The sequence below is a fragment of the Aquarana catesbeiana genome, linkage group LG01, assembly GCF_042186555.1.
Source record: "Aquarana catesbeiana isolate 2022-GZ linkage group LG01, ASM4218655v1, whole genome shotgun sequence".
Taxonomy (NCBI): domain Eukaryota; kingdom Metazoa; phylum Chordata; class Amphibia; order Anura; family Ranidae; genus Aquarana; species Aquarana catesbeiana.
Genome location: NC_133324.1, coordinates 238,532,361 through 238,549,371, shown reverse-complemented (window position 1 = coordinate 238,549,371; position 17,011 = coordinate 238,532,361). Strand labels below are relative to the sequence as shown.

The 17,011-nt window shown below is 42.9% G+C and overlaps 1 protein-coding gene across 7 annotated transcripts in view; it reads left to right on the top strand.

Moving 5' to 3' along the window:
• The window catches only part of ATXN2 (ataxin 2), a 113,804-nt gene that overhangs the window by 74,378 nt on the left and 22,415 nt on the right, over positions 1-17,011 (top strand). For 5 of the 7 annotated variants that reach the window (XM_073626222.1, XM_073626182.1, XM_073626200.1 and 2 more), the window contains 6 exons: positions 1,979-2,049; positions 2,213-2,526; positions 5,945-6,008; positions 8,579-8,731; positions 16,387-16,453; positions 16,703-16,887. In XM_073626222.1, the coding sequence (XP_073482323.1) occupies positions 1,979-2,049; positions 2,213-2,526; positions 5,945-6,008; positions 8,579-8,731; positions 16,387-16,453; positions 16,703-16,887 (854 nt within the window). The remainder of the gene's footprint in view (positions 1-1,978; positions 2,050-2,212; positions 2,527-5,944; positions 6,009-8,578; positions 8,732-16,386; positions 16,454-16,702; positions 16,888-17,011) is intronic. The other 2 variants (XM_073626211.1, XM_073626191.1) reach the window with 1 other exon arrangement.

The window sequence follows — 17,011 nt, the reverse complement described above, 5'->3', positions numbered from 1 at the left end:
TCACCGGGCCTCTATGGCTCAAATCTGCAAGGCCGCAACCTGGTCTTCAGTTCATACATTCACCAGATTCTATCAGGTGGATGTGAGAAGGCATGAGGATATCGCCTTTGGGCGTAGTGTGCTGCAGGCAGCGGTACAGGGTCCTCAGGTCTGATTGCACCCTACTTGGTCGTGGTTCCCCCCCCTCAGGTAGCATTGCTCTGGGACATCCCATCAGTAATTACTGAGGCTCTGTGTCCCGTGATGTTCGAGAAAGAAAATAGGATTTTTTAAAACAGCTTACCTGTAAAATCCTTTTCTTTCGAAGGACATCACTGGACACAGAGGTCCCGCCCCTCTTCAAATACACTATATTGCTTGGCTACAAAACTGAGGTATCCCTGCAAGGGGGAGGGATTATATAGGGGGTTGAACTTCCTGATAGGGTGTGCCAGTGTCCAATCACCAGTGATACCTATATAACCCATCAGTAATTACTGTGGCTCTGTGTCCCGTGATGTCCTTCGAAAGAAAAGGATTTTACAGGTAAGCTGTTTTAAAAAATCCTATTTTTTTTTTTTTTTTTGCTAGTGTTTTTAGGAGAATATTTTTTTTTTTCACTGTAGCAAGAAATAACCTATTCTCCTATAAACATTTTCTCTTCAAATAACTCCTAATCTTATAACTGTTGTCGGTCCCCACCTTCCTTACAGTTAGTCTATCTTGGCACTTGGAGTTTACTGCTCTTGAACCATGCAGATTTAGATGTTGTGGGGTGAGTCTGGAGGTGACTCTCAGGCATTAGATTCCACTTGAGCGCCTTCTAGGTTGGTTCTAGTTGTGTTAACTGCAGAGCACTTTCCAAATCCACAGCTGATGGCATTGCCTTGCAGTTTCTCAGTTTAAAAGGTTCATTAATCTGAGAAGACCATTTGGGCAGCGCACTGGGAGCTCCCTCATTTTAGTTTCTGGGCAGCAACCGTTTATTCCTTTTCCTGCCAGCTTGCCACAGAAGCGTTAATGCTGTGGGACTGAATGCTGATGTCAGTCTGCTGGGTTGAGTGCCCTCTTCCCACCAAGACCGCAAGCATTGAAGAACACTCTCCCTTGCTGCTGCCCCTGCTGGCTGTTTGGCTCTGATTTTTACCTGTGATGGGCTTCCTTTCTTACTAGTGGAAGGTTTTCTTGCGTAACGTTCAATGCAGGTATTAAGGTAAAAAACGATTGTCTTTAGAACTAGTTTAAGTCTAATGTGTTATTTCTATGACAGTCAGCAGAGACACCCCCGTTTGTGTCCAGCTAGCACAGGTCTCTGCTTTTGAGGTCAGGCTAGGGAATCTTTGCCACCCTACAGCGGACAGAATTGTGGAAGTATTTGCCTGTCCTCATTTTTTAATAGAGGTTTGTGAGTAGCTGTAAGTGTGTTGGAACACTTGGGGTCCATTGTGTGTGCAGACCATCAGGGGATGGGGGACAGTTGAAAGGGGGGGGGGGGGGTTCAGTTGCTCCGTGCCCAGTAGGAGTGCACCCTTGAAGAGTAATTGGTTCTTTTAGTCCTGCTCTTGGGACTACAGAATATATAGCTTTGTTGTGTAGATGGGAAATGGTAGGGTTTGAGTAGTTTGACAGGGCTGTCAACTCTGTATATGAAAATGCGGTGTTGTCGGCCCGCAACAGGTCTTCAGAGTGGTGTGCCTTTCTGACAGATCAACAGGAATTTTTCTGTACTTGCTGGATTTTTGATGAGAAAAAACAAGGGGAAATGTTCATAAATTGTAGATATGCACTGCACATTTGTTGTGTATGTGTGTTTAAACTTTAAGCCAAATGTAGACATTTGCTTTGCGTGTGCATCATTTATTTTATGACCTTGCAATACTAATTTTACTGTAAAGTTTAGCTGGTATGGATTAAAGAATGAAGGTTTCAATATACTGCAAAATTTCAGTTTAGTAAAAGGAATGTGACCTGATGGTTCCTCTTGCTTTTTCTGTCATAGTAATGCCTCCAATGCCTTCGGAACAAAGGAAGCAACTAGATGATTTAAAGAAGTTTAAAAATGACTTTAGGGTAAGTACAGCTGTACAAGTATCAGACTGCACTTCCTACACCACAACTGTTACGCTTGATCTTAAATCGGAGCTTCTCTTTCTCGTTTTAAGTTGCCTGGAGTTCACGTTTGAGTATTCGTTTCTAAAATTGTCTAGCTAATGTCACATTTTGTTTTCTACAGCTACAGTCTATTTCAAGCCCTGATGCTATTGACCACATTCTTGGAAAAAATCGTGATGGTGTGGAGAAGCCTAGAGAACTTCTGAAGGAAAGGCCAGATTCAAGTTCCAAGGAGTCACCTAGTGAAAGTGGCAGCAATGCACCTACTAGTAACAGCAGCAGCAAGCCAAGTAGTCCAAGCATCTCCCCGTCCATTAGCAGTAGTAGCTCTGAACCCAAGAGAGGCCCTGAGGTTACATCACAGGGTGTACAAACCTCTGGCCCTGGCAAGCAGGATCGGGAGGACAAGGATGACAAAAAAGAAAATGCTGCAGAGTGAGTGGAATTCATACATTTTTTTTTTTTGTTGTTTTTGTTTTAGCTCTTTGTACTACCCATGCTGTCAAACTTGCACCTTTTTGTGTTCAAGCTACCTTTTCAGCGCAAGGAGATTGGGTTGAGGGAAAGTTGCTTGCATCGAAGACCTGTGGAGCTGAACCAAGGCATGAACAAGCTAGGCAGATAATGTTAGGTGGAATGGAAACCTGTTTACAAGCTACAGAGAAAAATCTGATAAAAGTACCATTCCCTAACCTATACTTTGTTCTGCTGTGATATTGAGACAGACTGTACTAGAAAAATTCAACTTTAAGCTAATCTCCAGGTTTTTGGTGACTTTTTATAGTTTGTTTGGACTGAGGTGGTCCAAACAAACTATTCCCTTTGCTAAGTGCTGCAGCAGCTCTAAGCACTGTATGTACTGCATGCAGCTGAGTCGGTCTGAGCAGCGCTCAGCTTGGTCCAAACGAACTATTTAAAGTTGCAGAAAAACTGGAGATCCACTTTAACCATTAAATGGAAACAAGGCGCCTCAGAGTTATCTTTACAAGTGAAATCCCCTACCAGTCTGAGCTTCTCTATTGTCTCCTCTCTGCTCATTATGCTACTACCTAATTTCACTTCTTTCTGCCTTTCTTTTTTTCTTTTTCTATGTCTCTCTTGTTTTTATCGCCTACTTGCCCATTTGCCTGGCTACCCAGATTTATCGGTCCCTTCTTGCACATCTGGACTTCCTACGGCCATATGCTTTCTTGGAATACTTTTCCTTTCTTTGACCCAATACCCCCCCCCCCCCACCCCCCCCCCCCAAGACCGCATGGGGTTAAAATACTAAAACTGGAGAGTGCAAAATCTGGTGCAGCTGTGCATGGTATCCAATAACCTTCTAAAATCATCTTGTTCATTTAACCCCTTAGCGCCGACCATACGCACATATGCGGCAGTACCGGTTTTTCGAGCGGGCAGTGGGCTCTTCAGGGATAACAACCGATGCAGCTAAAACCTGCTCGGCTGTGATCCCGGAGGAGCGGGAGGGGTCGTCCACGCCTTCCGCCGATCTTCTCGGGCCTCCTGTCCCATCGGATACCCGAAACACGATCCAGCACTTCCGCCGGCTAGAGTGAATGGAAGGAAGCAGGAAACAGCTCCGTACCTGTCTCCTATGTGTAAACATGGAAGCGACGTCACATCTCTTCCAGTTTACTTGGCTGCTAATGGCGGCAATTTAAAAAAAAAATGACAGTATTCAGAATCAGCGTTTTTGACGATCTGAATACTTTGAAGTGCAAAGGAAGGATTTTTACTCTACTTACTTTTTGCGTCCCCGCGCAGTAATGAAAACACACGTAAGTTGCGCCTGCATATGTAAACGGTGTTCAAATCGCACATGTGCGGTATCGTCGTGATCATCAGAGCGAGAGCAAAAATTGTAGCACCAGACCTCTAACTCTAACCTGGTAACCGTTAATTTTTTTTTAAAGCGTTGCCTATGGAGATTTTTAGGTATCGTAGTTTGTCGCCATTCCACGAGTGTGCGCAGTTTCAAAGCATGACATGTTGGATATCTATTCACTCGGTGTAACATCATCCTTCACATTTTACAAAAAAATTGGGCTAACTTTACTGTTTAGTTTTTTTTTTTTTTTTTTTAAATTCGTGAAAGTGTCTTTTTTTTTTTTTCCCCAAAAAATTTGCACAAATACGGTGTGACATAAAATATTGCAATGATCACTATTTTATTCTATAGATTCTCTGCTAAAAAAAAAAAAAATCTATAATCTTTGGGGGTTCTAAGTAATTTTCTAGCAAAAAATACGGATTATAACTTGTAAGCAACAAATGTCAGAAATAGGCGTACGCATGAAAGCTTTGACAAAAAAAAAAAAAAACATGGAAGTTGATTTCTGTTCAGAGATGCACCAGATTTTGCACACCCTGTTTAGAACATCAACCCCCAGGTCTCTGACGACCTTTCCGAAATGCTTTACAATGTGAGAGCAGACAGTACAGTTACAATACAATTCAATACAGAAGGAATTGGAGGGCTCTGCTTGTTAGAGCTTACAATCTAAAAGAAGGTCAAGTGATACAAAAGGTAACAACTGTGGGGTATGGGCTGATGGAGAAAATAAAGTGTAGTTAGGTGGAGGCAGGATAGGCTTCTCCTAAAGAGAAGTTTTCAGGGATCACCTTAAAGTGGATAGTGTTGGAGATAGTTGAACAGATTAGGGTAGGGAATTCTAGGGGATGGGAGAGGCTTGGGAGTCCTGGAGGCAAGCATAGGAGAAGGCGACAAGGAAACTAGAGAACAGAGGAGGTCTTGGGAGGAACGAAGAGAACTATTTGCTTGTTTGTTTTTTTTTTTTTTTTTTTTTTTAGACTAGGTTAGTGATGTAGCTGGGTGCCAAGTTGTGGGTGGCTTTGTAAGAAGTTAGTATTTTGAATTGAATTTGTTGGTTGAGTGGCAGCAAATGGGGGGATTGGCAGAGAGGGGTAGCAGACACTGAGGAGGAGTCTGGCAGCAGCGTTCATGATGGACTGTAGAGGGGATTTTTTTGGTGTGTGAAAATGCCCAAATCAGTAAAATTATCCTCAAAATGACGTACATGTATGTGATTTTGTGGCAAGTGGTTAAAGTAGAGCTAAAGACTTTTGGATAGGGTAATGGAGGGTTATAAAACTTGCATTTTTTTTTTTTTTTCCCCCCATCAGGGAGCTTACCTTTAACTTCCTGTCTCATAAGCAAAACCGGTAGTGAGGGAATCCCTGGTTGTCCCCATTGGATAATTTCCCCTTAAGGGAGAAGTACAGCCTAAGCTCGTTTGGCTGTACTTCTACTGTGGATCACAGGAGTGTGGTTTGTTCTGCACTCCTGTGACCTGTTTTCAGCTGACAGCGGGCGTCACAGCTTATATGGTCGGCATCCGCCCAGATGCCTGGACTGGCGCAGCCTCCTGGCAAGCAGCTGCGGCATCCTCTAGCACAGGAAAGGCATTTAACTTTCAAAACTTTCCCTATGTGTAAAATGCCATTGACTCTACTGACCATTGCAGATTTGCTGTTTCATAGGGAGTCATAGCATAAGCTCAACTGGAGGCTATTCGTACATCCTAGATTAGTATCACAATGATGCATTGGAAGACTAGCACAGGTACATTTAGGCACCACAGATTGCATGTACATTAGAACTGTTTAGTTAGGCACTTTCAGTCTTGATCAAGTTCATCTGGAATTATTTGGCATTTTATTCTTTTTAAGCTTTTAGTGGCACGGGAAAAGGCTCAGTGTTTGCTATACATGAAAGCACTACATTTTATACCGGTTTTATTTTAGTTATTGTGTTTTTTTTTTTTTTTGTTTTTGTTTTTTTTCTGCACAGTAATTGTATATTACTTTGTTTTTTTTGTTTTTTTAGGCAAGTACGAAAATCCACCCTAAATCCCAATGCTAAGGAGTTCAACCCACGGTCATATGCTCAGGTAATTGTATTACTTTGCTGCCGTGCAGACCCGCCTACCTTCAATTTCTGAGTCCCTGCAAAGGGATAAGTACAGTGCCTTGAAAAAGTGTTCGTGCCCCTTTACTCTGATACCCCTATCTAAAATCTAGTGGAACTAATTGCCTTCAGAAGTCACCTAATTGTAAATAGCATCCACCTGTGTGTAATTCAAGCTCAGTATAAATACAGCTGTTCTGTGAAGCCCTCAGAGCTTTGTTAGAGAACCTTAGCGAACAATGAGCATCATGAAGGCAAAGGAACACACCAGACAGGCCCATGGTAACTCTGGAGGGGCTGCAGAGATCCACAGCTCAGGTGGGAGATTCTGTCCACAGGACAACTATTTGTTGTGCACTCCACAAATTTGGCCTCTATGGAAAAGTGGCAAGAAAGCCATAAGAAGTCCCGTTTGCAGTTAGCGCAAAGCCATGTGGGGGACACGGCAAACATGTAGAAGGTGCTCTGGTCAGATGAGACCAAAATTGAACTTTTTGGCCTAAAGGCAAAACGCTATGTGTGGTGGAAAACTAACACTGCACATCACCCTGAACACACCATCCCCACCGTGAAACATTGTGGTGGCAGCATCCTGTTGTGTGGATGCTTTTCTTCAGCAGGGACAGGGAAGCTGGTCAGAGTTTATGGGAAGATGGATGGAGCCACATACAGGGCAATCTTAAAAGAAAACCTGTTAGAGTCTGCAAAAGACTTGAGACTGGGGTAGATGTTCACCTTCCGGCAGGACAACGACCCTAAACATACAGCCAGAGGTACAATGGAATGTTTTAGATCAAAGCATATTCATGTGTTAGAATGGCCCAGTCAAAGTCCAGACCTAAATACAATTGAGAATCTATGGCAAGACTTGAAAATTGCTGTTCAAATGCTCTCCATCCAATTTGACAGAGCATGAGCTATTTTGCAAAGAAGAATGAGCAAAAATGTCCCTCTAGATGTGCAAAGCTGGTACAGACATTCCCAAAAAGACTTGCAGCTGTAATTGCAACGAAAGGTGGTTCTACAAAGTAGTGACTCAGGGTGGGCTGAAAAAAAATGTATGCCACATGTTTTCAGATATTTTATTTGTAAAAAAATTTGAAAACCATTTATCATTTTCCTTCTACTTCACAATTATGTGCCACTTTGTGTTGGTCTGTCACATAAAATCCCAATAAAACTTTAGTTTTTGGTTGTAACAAGAAAAAAAATGTGAAACATGTCAAGGGGTATGGATACTTTTTCAAGGCACTGTATACCGATGAAGGATCCTGACACCCTTTTTATTTTATTTATTTATTTTACCATCTATGTAGGTTTTTCTTCTGGTGGTTTAATTTGGCTTAACAAATTGGTAGTTCTGGAGAAACATGGAAGGAAGTGTCAGTTTTATTTTCTCAGACCTCCTTTTATATCTTGCTTGTGTGTAAGCTGTTTCTTTAGAACATAGTAGGAATCTTCTTCCTTAAGCTTGGTTTTCCATCCTTCAGGGACTGGTAACAGAATGTTTTTTTTTCCTCCATAGAATTTGGCTCCATTAAAGCCAGGGTTTTTGATTTAAGTTACTGGGACACTTTCCCACAGGGCCTCCATTTTCAATAAAAACCCCAACGTGGACACAAAAACCAACGTTCCCTTTACTTTAACCACTTGCCAACCGCCGCACGTCGATGTACGTTCAAACTTTGGCGGCGGATAACGTTGTTATGGCAGCAGCTAGCTGCCATAACCCCGGTATCCCCGTTTTCGTGCGACGGTCGGCTTTCAGATAAAAGTGGTCCCTGCGGCGGATTCGCCATGAGATCACTTTTATCGGTGGCGGGAGAGGGCCTCCCGCCGTGATCCGGTGTCCTCCGCCGCTTACCGGAGCCGTTGGTAGCAGCAGAGGCGATCGCGTCCGTCTCCCTTCTGTGCCTGGAGACGAGTGAGGCTAAGATGGCGCCCACTCGTCTCTATGACACTGCTAGGCAGAAGTGACGTCAAAACGTCACTTCCGCCCACGCCTCTTAAAGGCACATTTTTTTCGATGTCATTTTTTGAAATTACTTTTTTTTTTTTTTTTTTTAATATTGCATTTTAGTGTAAATATGAGATCAGAGGTCTTTTTGACCCCAGATCTCATATTTAAGAGGTCCTGTCATGCTTTTTTCTATTACAAGGGATGTTTACATTCCTTGTAATAGGAATAAAAGTGACACCATTTAAAAAAAATAAAGTGTAAAAATAAATAAAATAATATAAAATAAAAACAAAAAAAAAATTTTTTCAAAAACCCCCAGTCCCGACGAGCTCGCGCGCAGAAGCGAACGCATACGTGAGTAGCGCCCGCATATGAAAACGATGGTCAAACCACACATGTGAGGTATCGACACGACCAGTAGAGCGAGAGCAATAATTCTAGCCCTAGACCTCCTCCCCGTTTTTTCTATGAAGTGACTGCATGTGTCATTTTATCAGGTTTTTTTTTGTTTTGTTTTTTGTTTTCTCTCTGGATCTTTTAAATGTGTGATTTGTGTATTATGTTTTGTGTGTTTTTTTTTTTTTTTTTTGCAGCCTAAACCTTCTACAACACCCACCTCGCCTCGGCCACAAGCTCAGCCAAGTCCTTCAATGGTGGCCCATCAGCAGCCAACCCCGGTATACACGCAGCCGGTATGCTTTGCCCCAAACATGATGTATCCAGTTCCTGTAAGCCCTGGTGTGCAGGTAATGTAAAAAAATAAAAAATACAACTGTCTACTACTTTTAACTATTGAGTATCGTAAATATGAATAAATGTTGGCATCAGTCCTGCAGTTGTGCTGCACTGCATTCTGTTGTGGCTTAAGGGCAATGTAATGTATGCAATTTTATAGCCCGGACAAATATTACAATGTAAATAGTTTTAGTCGGGTAAATATGAAATATTGAATGTTGTTGTGTGTCACACTCTTAAACCTGCTGCTTTAGTCTTCCTTTCACATTTTCCAGGCTCTCCTTTAACTTCATGTAAAAACTCAGTTTACGTAACTTGGGCTCAAATTTACAGACACTTGTATTCATGTATTTGTTATAGTTTGTGTTTGACATTCCTTGAGCAATTTATTCTTTCAAACTGAGCACATTTTGGATTAAATAAAGCACAAGAAAAGCTGAAGAAAAATGCATACCTTTAAATTCTATGTGTTCACACTGGTCCGTTGTGTTTCTATTGGGGTGTAAAAAAAATCCTGCTTGCTGCATTTTTGGTGCAGTTTTGGTCGCCAAAAACGCAATACGGGTTCCTTTTTGAAGCGTTTTTTGAGTTACATGTCCTGTAAAAACACACCACTAACGTGGTAAAATCGCAGCAAAAAAGCATGTGTTTTTGCTACTGATCAATGTGAAAGTGGCCTTAGGGACAGTGTAGTGCTACTTGTTAGGGCCTCCCATTGCTCTCAAAACAGTCTTAAACGGGCATGTGTCTGTCATGGAATACTTGCATTCATGCAAGGTAAAGCTCTATCTTGCAAAGAAGCAGCCATTATTGAACATGATCCAGAAACTCTGCCATCTTCTCTGGGCCAAAGCTCTTTTTAAAAATCGTCTGTTGCAAAGAGGAAAGTTGTGTTGTGGTTAGATGAACCGAAATTAGACAGACATTCTTTTTGACAACCATGGTGGGGGACCTTCTGGCTTGTTAGCTTTCCGTTCAAAAACCCTCAACTCTGATGGTATGCGGTGCATTAGTGCAGAATGGGCAGCTTGCACATCTGGAAAAGGCACCATCAATGCTGAAGGTATATCCAGATTTTACAGCAGCACATGCTCCCATTCAGATGACATCTCTTTCAGTGAAGGTCTTGCATATTTCAGCAGGACAGTGCCGTACTTCACCTGTGACAACAGAATGGCTTTGTAGTAGAAGAGTCTGGGTGCTTAACTGGCTTGCCTGCAGTCCAGACCTTTCACCAATTGAAAAATATTTGGCACATCGCGAAATATAAAGTATGGCAATGAAGACCCAGGCCTGTTGAGAATCCTATATCAGGCATGAATGGGACAACATTCCTCTCTTCTCCCAAAACCCCAGCAACTGGTCTCCTCAGTTCCCAGGCGTTTACAGAGTGGTGTTAATAGAAGGGGATGTTACACCTTTGTAAACCGGGCTCTGTCCCAACTTTTTTGAGACATGTTTCTGCCATCAATTTCAAAATTACCATGTTTTTATTTTCTTAAAATGGTCCATTTTCTCAGTTTAAACATTTGGTTTTTGTTTTACATTTTCTGTTGTGAATTAAATATGGGTTTATGAGTTTATAATGACGCATTGGAGAAGGGTCAGTTGCCTGCTTCTATGAATGAGGCAATTGTAATAGTATTATTGAAGCCCGGTAAAGAAGCCACGTCACCTGATTCTTATAGACCAATATCCTTACTTACGACAGATGTCAAATTGCTGACTAGAGTGCTAGCGACGAGACTCTCTCAAGTCATTCAAAAGTTAGTTCACAGAGATCAATCTGGATTCATACCCACCAGGTCCACAGCCCAAAATATTGGACGCCTCTTCTTTAAACATTCAAATCCCAGTTGAGAACCCCGGTAACCAGGCCATCTTTTCGCTTGACGCAGCTAAGGCCTTCGACAGTGTCGAGTGGCCTTACCTGTGGAAAGTGTTGGAGCGTATGGGCCTAGGGTATACTTTCATTAGATGGATTAAACTGCTATATGCATGGCCATCGGCCAGAATTGGGGTCAACAGGGAACTATCGGAGCCGTTTCCACTGTTCAGAGGCACAAGGCAGGGGTGTCCTTTGTCACCCCTGCTGTTTGCCCTGGCTCTGGAACCTCTAGCCGCCAAGGTGAGGGGGACCACAGGATTGTAGGATTCAGGCGTAGTACCGGAACAGATGTCATATCGCTATATGCCGATGATACCCTGTTGTATCTAGGTGATACTCAAGACTCTCTGGTGGCAGCTATGGGTCTTATTAAAGTCTTTGGTACATTATCCGGCTTTTCTATCAATTGGAATAAATCCGTGCTAATGCCTCTGGACCCGCTAACTGACCCATTACCTGATTCTGCTTCAATGGTGCAGATAGTGCCCTCCTTTCGATGTTTAGGTGTACAGGTATCCCCAGATGTTACTCAATATATTAATCTTATCCCACTACTCACCAAATTTAGGGAAAAATGTAATACTTGGTGTAAATTACCATTGTCGGTAGTTGGGAGGGCAAACCTCATAAAAATGGTGTGGTCTTCACAACTATTATACATATGCCATAATTCACCAGTGTGGATACCCTTTTAATTCACCAGTGTGGATACCCTGTCGTTGGTTTGATAAAATAGACTCCCAGTTCAGAGAGCTAATATGGCGTAAAAAAACAGCTAGAATCAGTTTGTCCAATGTGCAATATAATAAAGAGGAGGGAGGCCTGGCAGTTCCACATGCTAGAGCCTATTTCCTCGCTTCACAGCTGTAGCAATTGGGAGGTTGGGGACTGACAGACAACTTGGACCCCGTACGTAGACTTCTCTGCACATCACCAGTAGGGTTGTCCCGATACCGATACTAGTATCGGTATCGGCACCGATACCGAGCATTTGCCCAAGTACTTGTACTCGGGCAAATGCTCCCGATGCTTCACCCGATACCTAAAAGTCAGCTGTGATCGGCGCGTGGGGGAGATACAAGATTCTCCCCCAGCGGCTTTCAGCTGCTTAAGTGACACAGCGGTGATCGCTCACCGCTGACTGTCACTGCATTATCCTCCATGCCCCCTCTGTTCCTCTGTGCCTCTCCGCTGTCCCCCTCCGTTCTTCTCTCTTTTTCTGTCCCCCTCCGCTGTCCCCTCCGTTCCTCTTTCCTCCTCTGTGCCTCTCCGCTGTCCCCTCCGTTCCCCCCTCCTTCTCTGTCCCCCTCCGTTCTCCCCCTCCGTTCCTCTTTCCTCCTCTGTGCCTCTCCGCTGTCCCCTCCGTTCCCCCCTCCTTCTCTGTCCCCCTCCGTTCTCCCCCTCCGTTCCTTTTTCCTCCTCTGTGCCTCTCCGCTGTCCCCTCTGTTCCCCCCTCCTTCTCTCTCCCCCTCCTCCTTCCTTTGTGAATGGACAGAGTCAGCTGACTCTGTCCATTCACATAACTGAAACATTGTAATCTCTTGTGATTACTATGTGTCAGTTTATGAATGGAGAGGAGCCGCTGTCTTCTCTGCATTCATTCTCAGTGCAGCTGAGGCTGCAGAGAAAGGGACTGGGGAATCTCTATCCTCTGTCTCTTTCTCTGTCTCAAAGGGGAGATATCAGAGGTCTGTTAAGACCCCTGATATCTCACCAAAGCCCCCCAACAGGGCTGATTAAAACCAAAAAAAACACATATTGCAATAAAGAATAAAAAAAAAATTATTGTAAAAAATAAAAATTGTAAATTTAAAAAACAAAACACACACACACACACACACACACACACACACACACACACACACACACACACACACACACACACACACACACACACACACACACACACACACACCGTTCATCACACCCCCCCCCCCTCAAAAAAAAAAAAAGCACTGTTAAAAAAAAAAATTAAAAAAAACACTGTCACGTGACATAAAAAAAAGTATCGGTATTCGGTATCGGCGAGTACTTGAAAAAAAGTATCGGTACTTGTACTCGGTCCTGAAAAAGTGGTATCGGGACAACCCTAATCACCAGATGATGCCGCAGCGCTGACTACCTTGGAGGCCGGGTACACACACTTGGACAGAAAACTCCCGTCCATAATTTTGCTTAAGTTTGTGGACCTATCTTAAACGATTGTTGGGTATAAGAGGCTTCTTGGCCAGCACCCCAATTTGGAGAAACGCCAACTATAGAGAAATACATAAACTGAAGGGTTTTAAATCCTGGGAGACAGCTGGGATTCAATTCCTATCACAACTATACAGAAGTCAGGTACTCAAGTCCTTTATGGAGATCCAGGCAGAGTTTACTATCCCACAAACGAATTTCTTTAGATACCTGCAGTTAAGGCATGCCCTACAGCTGCAATCTAGGTATACTTCTTTCCAGCAGACTGACCATGCCATCTTGCAAGGGATTTTGATGGAAAAAGAAACTAAAGGTATGATCTCGAGGATACAGTATTATTCTAGCTGCACTTCAAGACCCCTCTGGGTTACCATGTAAAAGTAAATGGGAGAAGGACCTAGGACAGTTAGACGAGGAGACATGGAGTCTCTGTCTTGCCTCCGCTCCAGAGGTGTTAGTGTCAGCATCACAGAAACTCTCACACCTCTATCTGCTACATAGAGCATACAGAACACCTGCTAAATTAAATGGGGGGGGATTTGCGATACACCGCTTTGTCCTAAGTGCATGGGGGACCTCATGCACATGTTCTGGAGATGCCCAAAACTTTTTCGGTACTGGTCAGAAATCCTGGGGTTAATTTCACAAGTGTTTAACTTTACAATTCCGAAAGATCTTACTGTGTGCCTGCTGGGTGCCCTGGATGAGGAGACATTGACCCCTTCTGCTCATACAGCGATTATTCGGCTGCTCTATGTAGCACGGAAATTGATAGCTAGATACTGGATTACCTCCAGGGTCCCTACCAGGCAACAATGGATTGACCAAGTTAATAAAATGTTAATACGTGAAAAATTGACATACCAACACAGAAAGGTAACTCGCAAGTTCTACACGTTATGGCAGGATTGGCTGGATATCCCTGGCTTGGCACCACACCAATTGGTTAAATATAGATTGTTAGAGGGATAAACGTCAAATTGAAATAACCGACCTCAAATCAACTGATAATAATGTATTAAGCAAAGTACAAAAGAAAAAATGCTGTCAATGTTGGGTTGGGTAGATACACCAAATGAGCAATGTTCCCAGTATATAGAAAATGGATCCTTACACGTCATACAATGAGCTGTGATTACGGTGATGTTTGTTTCTTTTATTCGTGTTTTAATTTTGTTCAGCACTGCCATCACATATTTATAGAAGTATATAGATGAGGTGATACTCAGATATACAATTTTAAGGGCTTGAAAAGAAGTCACATGTTCTGATGTATCCACTGCTATATCACTGGTTTGCATGACTTGTATATGGCCATGCGGAAATCAAAATAAAATTTGTGATCTGATTCAAAAAAAAATATGGGTTTGTGGGATTTGCAAATCACTGCATTCTGATTTTTCTATAGGCGTCCCAACTTTTTTGGAATTGGGGTTGTACAATGTAACGCCTCATGAATGAACAAAGGCAAAAAAACATAATGATCCAGTCAAGATCTGAAACCAAAAAAAAGCAAAGATCAAACTAGATTTCCAACTTGAATAAAAATGTATATGGTGTTTAAAGTTGTGCTCGGTTATGCCTCATTTTTGTATTTGTGAATTATCTCTAACTTGTTTAGTGTGTAGACTATCCTGAGTTTGAGGGTGTAGATGAGATGCCCTTGGTTTTTCTGAACCTGATAGAGAACCATGCACCTCAAATATCACTTAGTGTAATCCTTGTAGTTTATTCAGCACCTGTGAACAGAGGCGGCTCTAGACTTTGTGAGGCCTTGGGCAAAACATAAACATGAGGCCCCACTCACTCCCATAATGGGAAAATAAAGGAATGAAAAACTGTATTAGGGTACAGTATAGGGGAGTGGACAGTACAGGGTGCAGGAGGGAACAGTACAGGGGGTAGGTTAAGTGGGCACAGTACAGGGGGCAGGAGGAGACTGTATAGGGGCAGTAAGGAATAATAAAGATATATTCTCCCCAGGCAGATCTGCACAGGGAAGCTGCTCTCACAGATCCTACCTATTCTGGCAGGCTGTCACAGAGAGAAATAAAGGGGGATGGGTAAAGAAAGAAAGGGGGATGGAGAAAGAAGGCAAGAGAAAGAAAGAGAGGGGGATGTAGAAAGATGGAAGGAAAGAAAGAAGAAAAAGAAAAAAAAAAAAGGAAAGAGAAAGGAAGGAAGCGAGGGGGATGGCGGAAGAAGGGAAGGAAGGGCATCCTCTACATCAGTGTACTCACTGGGAGGCAGGAGGGACTGGATGGATGAATCAGACTCCACTTATCCTTTTCTGTTTGCTGGGGTTCAGCTTGAATCTTCCCACCCACACATCCCCTTCTCTGAGGCAGAACAGACAACACTGCTGAGGAGAGTGGGCGGGAGGAGGAGCAGAAGCTCTCTCTCCTCTCCTGCCTGGCTGTAAGGGCAGCAGGGGGAGGGAGAGATCTACGTGAGCTCCGATCACACAGTAACTTGGTCTCACTAGCACCCTGTATCAAACCCTGTAGCAGAGCGTGGGGACTCAGGACTGTGTGATGGTGGAGCTCTCTGCTGCTGGAAGAGGCGTCTCTAATTCGGTAAACTAGGCGGCCGCGCGAGGCCCGTGAGTGTGAGGCTTGGGGCTGCCGCCTCTGCCTGTGAACCTCTTCGAGTGGAGACACCTGAAACTGTTCAGCAAACTTGTGTACCTATGGTTGTGCAGAATTCTTTCCTTTGGATATCCTTACCTCATAATGGTGTCTGTAGCTCCCCCCCCCCCCCCCCCCGCCCCCCATTTTTATATTTAGAAAAAAAGAACAAAAACAATTTATGCTTTCAGTCTAACATAGTGTAGTACTTGATTTGACTGTTTGCCCTTGCCCTCTTGCTAATGGTTTTCTGTCTCACTGGTATAGTCGACATCTGTTACTGTGCTCATAAGACTTGGCACATTTTAACCAGTACAGGAATTTACAGAGCCAATGGCCATTGGTGCGACTACTAAAAATTGTAGGTCTCTAAATTCTGACTGAAGGCCCATCTTGGGTTCAATTCACCTCTGCTCTTCAAATTACATTTAAAGTGGAACTTCACTTCTTCTGAGTGCAACAAACCAAAAATGTGTTTTAATTTATTTTTACTATTCAAAGCAAATGCACCCACCCATCCATGTCTCCATGATTTTTGTTGAGAAATCAGTTTGAAAGACACCCCCCTAGAATTTCTGGCTGTGCCCATCTTGAGTAAAGGCAGATGATTTGTGTAGCATTTACTTCCTGGAATCCACCTGCCCTTAGCTCATGCAGGCAGGAAAGTGTTTGCTTAGCTGAGGGAGCCTCTCCTCCCCTACTAAAGACTCCTAGGATGTATGAAATTTGTATAGGCATGGAAACTAGGAAGTAACTTAAAAAATGTAAAAAAAAAAAAAAAAAGCAGACATGATATATTTTACTCTCCTATCCATTTACTAATGCTAGCAGCATGAGGATTAATAATTGTAATTGTTGGTGTCGATTTAGAGAGGGAAGTTACACTTTTTTTTTTTTTACACTTTTTGTGTTTCTTTTGAGGCATTCTTTCACACTTTATTATACTTTGTTTCAGCCATTATATTCAATTCCAATGACGACAATGCCAGTTAACCAGGCCAAGACATACAGAGCAGGTAAAGGTGAGATTTGCGCACAAGTGTTGCACATTTTTATTACCATACTATCTAGCTGTCCTTGTATTCACAGTTCTGCATTACTAAGTAGGCTTTTCCATTGTATAGCATGGAACTAAAACAGTTGATTTTGTAATTGACAGCTGTTGTGTTTTTGTATTTAAAACATAGTTGTCCGGTTAGGAAAACTGGCAGAAATTGTTATGTTGTAAGCAAATGCAAAATAAGCTCCTAAGTGTTAGTTTTGTTTTGCAGTACCAAATATGCCCCAGCAGAGGCAAGATCAGCATCACCAGAACACAATGATACACCCAGTGTCTGCAGCAGGACCTCCTATTGTTGCTACATCACCTGCCTACTCTGCGCAGTATGTTGCTTATAGCCCGCAGCAGTTCCCTAGCCAGCCTCTGATGCAGCATGTGCAACATTATCAATCACAGGTAACATTGGTCTTCAAGGTGTGTGTGTGTGTGTGTGGGGGTTTTTTTTTTTTTTTTTTTTCTTTCTATCTTCCCTTCTATTAAACTTTACTGGAAACAATTCCTGGTAGTCAAGATACTCAGT